This window comes from Drosophila innubila, assembly GCF_004354385.1.
Source record: "Drosophila innubila isolate TH190305 chromosome 3L unlocalized genomic scaffold, UK_Dinn_1.0 0_D_3L, whole genome shotgun sequence".
NCBI lineage: Eukaryota > Metazoa > Arthropoda > Insecta > Diptera > Drosophilidae > Drosophila > Drosophila innubila.
In genome coordinates, this window is record NW_022995376.1 from 8,827,741 (window position 1) to 8,833,356 (window position 5,616).

Here is a 5,616-nt window from a genome sequence, read left to right on the forward strand (position 1 = left end):
TATCGACAGAAGTATCTTCTTAAAATAACAAAAAAGTTTCTTTAATAATTTGATATAGATTTTGTTGTTAACGTTTTTTTTTTTTATTCATTGTTGTACTTGGCTTGTTAGAATGTCGGTCTGTCTGTCTGTCTGTCTGTATGTCTGTCTGTCTGTCTGTCTGTCTGTCATTTCGTCAGCTCCTGGTCATATTAAATAATTCAAATGGCAAAAGTTTTTAGACACCCGACCCCAAAAAATTGTAGCCGAAGAATGCGAACCATTTTTCAATATGTTTTAAGCATTTCCACAACGCAATCGCAAAAAGTTTCTTCCTTGCCACACGCAGCTGGAAGCAAAAGTTTTGTAAAATGCAAGAAAAAAAGATAGATCTCAATGCAGCAAATGAGCAAAAAATGTTGCAAGTGGACTGGGATAGTTGAGAAAGGTGAAGAGTGAAGAGGGTGGTCACAAAACTGCGAAAATTGAAATGAAAATTAACCATTGTGGCAGCAGCATTTCAATTTGTGCTGCCATTTTGCACGTGCCTCATGCCCCATGCCCCTTGGACAATGCCCCGTTCTCTTTCCAGTTCTCTGCTCAGCTAATGGTCTATGGCAATCGTTGGATATTCCATTGCTCCGTGGCATCCACAAAGCCGACTTTGCATTATATTCATGTCGTCGTAGTACGACGTCAACGTTCGACTTTATTAGTTATTTTCTGCTCAATTTGTGCTCAGGAGGCAGGATAACAAGAAAAATTATTTTCATTTCATTCAACTTGAACACATTTATCATAATGGAAAAAAAATCAAATCTTTGCACTCCTCGCAAATCCATTCATTGCCACTCGACCGAGACAAGCTCCAATTTGGCCAGGTGGGAGGAAAGCGGTTTTCACTTGGCTATTCATAATTTCGTTTTGGCCTTGCAGTCAAGGCACGTACTAGACCTGGTTTCTATCAGCACGGGTTAGGCTATTATAGCTTGCTTATATTATCATATATTTATTCATATTCATTGGGTTAAAAGCTGACTTTATGGGAAGGGCACGTTTAGAAGCACTATGACTATATTATATTGAATTTATATTGTAAAAGTTAATTAAGTTCTTGTATCTTAAAAACATTACTACGTTATGATCAAAAATGTGAAGAATATTTCTGCATTTGATTAATTTCAATGGTTATTAATTGCCATATATTTATATTATGTAAGAAATTAATATAATTCAAATTTAATGAGTGATATAAATAAGTTTCTAGATGCGCTCTTATTAATTTGTTAACAATTTAGTTTGTAAATAATTCATAAGTTAACTGAATAAAATTTGTAATGATTTTTAAAATCTTACGTAATAAACATTAATTTTAAATTTAAATTCTATTTGTTAAATTTGGTTATAAATAATTCATAAGTTAACTGAATCAAATTTGTTATTAATTTTATAATCTTATGTAATAAACATTTATTTTAAATTTAAATTATATTTCTTAAATTTGTTTATAAATAATTCATAAGTTAACTGAATCAAATTTGTAATTAATTTAATAATCTGTTGAAATAAACATTTATTTTAAATATAAATTCTTTTTCTTAAATTTGCTCCGTCAATGTCAATTAAAATGTGCAAATTGAGTTTGAAACATTAATCAATGCATTTAGTGAAGGTCGCTGAGTCTTGGGCCAATTAGCTTAACAGCTCCTCCCGATTGCTGAGAACCTCACAGCTGAGAGTTGATAAACTTCACAGCTCTAAGGGCTAATTACATTGACTGTCCATAGTTTTTCAAGGGGGGGGGGGGAAGAAATACTTTTAGTAGAAGTGAAAAAGTTTACGCACAATTATCAACACTTGGCAAAGGCGACATGATGGGACATAAAAAGTTACGAGCCACGCCCATTTCTTGTTAACTATTCGGACTATATAAGAGCCAAGTAGTGGAAAGAAGTCAAACAGTTTTGTAAATTATTTGAATCGAGGAACTTACATAAAAGTCGAGGAACAACATGAGCCAGGATTTGGTGGAGACTCCTAGCTCCTTTGGAGACATGATGCGGGCACCTGTGCGGCTCTACAAGACCATTGGCGAGGACATCTATGCCCATCGGTCGACGAATCCTTTGAACTCGTTGCTGCTGAAGATCTACTTGTATGCGGGGTTCATCAACTTCAATTTATTGGTCTGTGGCGAGTTGATTTTCTTCTACAAATCCATGCAGGACTTCGAAACAGTGCGTCTGGCAATTGCAGTTGCTCCTTGCATTGGATTCTCTCTCGTTGCGGACTGTAAGCAGTTCACCATGGCGCTGCATAAGAAGACATTGACACGCCTGCTGGACGAACTGGAGGAGATGCATCCAAGGACATTGGAGGAGCAGCGTGCGTACAAAATGGAGAATTTCGATAGAACCATGAAACGTGTCATTGGCATCTTTACCTTCCTCTGTCTGGCATACACGACCACCTTCACTCTGTATCCGGCTATCAAGGCGACGATCAAGTTCAATTTTCTGGGCTATGAGACATTTGATCGGAACTTTGGTTTTCTCATCTGGTTTCCATACGATGCGACCGGCAATAATTTGGTCTATTGGATTACATATTGGGATATAGCCCATGGCGCCTACTTGGCCGGCATTGCCTTTCTCTGTGCCGACTTACTGCTCGTCGTGGTCATCACTCAGCTCTGCATGCACTTTAATTACATTGCCACACGCCTGGAGACGCATCCCTGTCACTCGGATCGGGATCTGGAAAACGTGCGTTTTCTATCATCCATGATTAAATACCATGACAAGTGTCTGACGTGAGTGACAAATGATTTTTAATTATAATTAACTCTTATCTTTTAATCAAAATAAAAAAAATATTTAATTAATAAGTAAATTTAAATTTTAACTTGAAAATCCTAAAATAACTCTCATTTTCAATTTTCATATTAAAAACAAATATATAATTATTTTTTTCTATTTTACAAAATATTTTATTTTTGTAATACAAATTTTAAATAGATGTTATATTAAGATTGCTTTCGTCACTAACGCGAACTTAAAAATCCTAATATAACTCTCATTTTCCATTTTCATATTAAAAACAAATATATAATTTTTTTTTTCTATTTTACAAAATATTTTATTTTTGTAATACAAATTTTAAATAGATGGTTTATTAAGACTGCTTTCGTCACTAACGCGAAGTGACGTCCGCAGTGATTTTTTAATAAAAATGTAATTCTCATTATTTAATTTGTCTTTTATCAAAAAATAATGATTTAAATTAATTTTAATAATTAAAATACTTTTTATTTGCAATCTTTGCTTGAAAGTGTGGATCTTTATTAATATAATTACCTTAACTTCCTATTTACTATAATTATTCTCATCTTTAACAGACTCTGCGAACACGTTAACAATATGTATAGTTTCTCCTTGCTACTCAACTTTCTGATGGCCTCAATGCAAATTTGTTTCATTGCCTTTCAAGTGACCGAGTCGACAATTGAAGTTATTCTGATCTATTGCATCTTTCTAATGACCTCGATGGTTCAAGTATTTCTAGTGTGTTACTACGGCGATGCTCTGATAGCTGCGGTAAGACGAAGTATTAATCTTAAATTATATTAAATCTAAAAATATAATTATTTACAGAGTCTGCGAGTGGGTGATGCTGCTTACAATCAGAACTGGTTTCAGTGCAGCAAAACTTATTGCATATTGCTGAAGATGATGATAATGCGTAGCCAGAAACCGGCTATGATTAGACCTCCAACATTTCCTCCTATTTCACTAGTTACCTATATGAAGGTGAGCTTTATTTTCAAGACTGTTCAATATTTGGATTAATGTTATTTAATTTTATTCAGGTAATCAGCATGTCGTATCAGTTCTTTGCACTACTGAGAACAACCTACTACAGAAATTAAACTAAACACAAATTTACCACCCAAAACGTATATATCGAATATAGCGCTTGAAAGTCACCTCGCAAATTCCCAGTGACAGCGACAAACCTAATGACAGCCACGACACACTTTGATAATATTTAATTAAAAATCGCATTTAAAATTAATAAGCTTAAATTGAAACCAATAGCGCCTGAACGAGCATCAAAAGCCAAGAAAAAATGTATTTAAAAAAAATGAGGAAAAAGAAGAAAAATAAAAAAGAATAGCACACGGAGCAAACATTTTTCAAAAGGAATATTACAGCACCAATAACAAAAAAAACTCGCACAGAATGGCCCCCAGAGCAACGTCCAGTCCAAAAAAAAAAAAAAACAACAACGATGCCAGAGTAGTGGCATTTCCTCCAAATATTCCACTCCCCAAGTGGTAATAAAAGGAACAACATAAAACGCAATCACAATCATCGACAATAATCCGGCAGCGGCAAAAAAATGCTTATTATAAAATTTCACAGTTTTTCAATGAGCGGCAGAAAGCAAAGCAAATCAGCAAAAAAGAAAAAAAGCAGCAAGTGAAAAAAAAGAAAAACAAAAAAGGCAAATAAAAAAAAGCAGCAGCAGCAATGGCTTTTCAAAATCATAATGGCAGCTAGTAACAAGAGTTTTGTGTACAAATAAGTGGAAAAAAATTGCCAGGCAGGCATTCACAGCCACATCCACATCCACATTCACGACCACAGCCCCGACCATGTCCATGTCCATGTCCATGTCTCGGCGTCAACAAGAGCAGGCAAATACCACGTCAGCAGCTCCAATGGCATCTACAGTGCCATACTTCTCCGCCCGCTCCCCCTCTTTCTATCCCTTTCCCCTGGCCAGTTCGTCGTACACGTCACGCGCAACCACTTAAAAAACCTTGAGCCACCAAGCCAGCTCCATTTCCATGCCATTTCCCATTCCCCACTTCCCACTCCCCACTTCCCATTCCCTCTGTATCCCGTCAACGTTCTCATCGCCGTTCATCGTTGCATTTTCCCTTAACAGGCCGTTAGTCGTTATTATTTTGGTCCATTGACGCTGCGGGCCATGCCAGTTCTATGTACACTTGAATATATATGTATGTATGTACCTTGGCCCATGTACACCACCTACCTCCCTGCCACCCTCTCTCTTCTTCTCTCTCTCTCTCTCTCTCTATCACTCATTTTGCTGAACTTAATGCGGCGTTCAGGCCAACGGCAGTGCACGGGGCACATTATGTACCACCACCACAACCACCACCACCACCACCATCATCATCATCATCATTCGCAGCATCGGCACCACCAACACCACCACCACCAACACCATCACCACCACCGGCAATAGTCCATCAACATCAGCAGCATCACCCAGCTCCTGGTTGGGCTGCTTTGCCACCCTCGTTGACGTTGATGTCCCGTATTGGAATTGCGTTCGTCTCGCCTCATTCGTCCTCGCCTCCTTGCCTTCTCTCGTACTGTCGTCCTCGTCCTCGTCCAGCTCGTCCTGGTCGCGCACTCTCGGCAACAGCACCACCAGGAGGGCAATTTTTATAATTTTAGTCTCGTTTGCTTTGAATTTATTTTTATTTTTCTGTTTCTGTTTCTGTTTTCTTTTTCAGCTTTTATTCTGCTTCTTTTTCTCCTTTTTTTTCGCATTTCTTTGCCTGCTCGACTGACTTGACTCCTCCTCCTCCTCTCCGGCATG

General features: G+C 37.3%; 1 protein-coding gene across 1 annotated transcript; it reads left to right on the forward strand.

Annotated features, from left to right (window-relative positions):
- Positions 1-1,991: 1,991 nt before the first annotated feature.
- LOC117786987 (odorant receptor 67c) lies at positions 1,992-3,907 on the forward strand. The gene is made up of 4 exons (XM_034625422.1): positions 1,992-2,791; positions 3,377-3,575; positions 3,633-3,788; positions 3,848-3,907. Exons 1-4 carry the CDS (start codon positions 1,992-1,994, stop codon positions 3,905-3,907), a joined length of 1,215 nt encoding a protein of 404 aa, XP_034481313.1.
- Positions 3,908-5,616: the final 1,709 nt, after the last annotated feature.

Bases quoted from the DNA above. Each gene is read 5' to 3' on its own strand.
- LOC117786987 (XM_034625422.1), top strand. From the start codon at position 1,992: ATGAGCCAGGATTTGGTGGAGACTCCTAGCTCCTTTGGAGACATGATG. The intron at 2,792-3,376 runs GTGAGTGACAAA...CATCTTTAACAG, and splicing joins TACCATGACAAGTGTCTGAC to ACTCTGCGAACACGTTAACA. The intron at 3,789-3,847 runs GTGAGCTTTATT...AATTTTATTCAG, and splicing joins CACTAGTTACCTATATGAAG to GTAATCAGCATGTCGTATCA.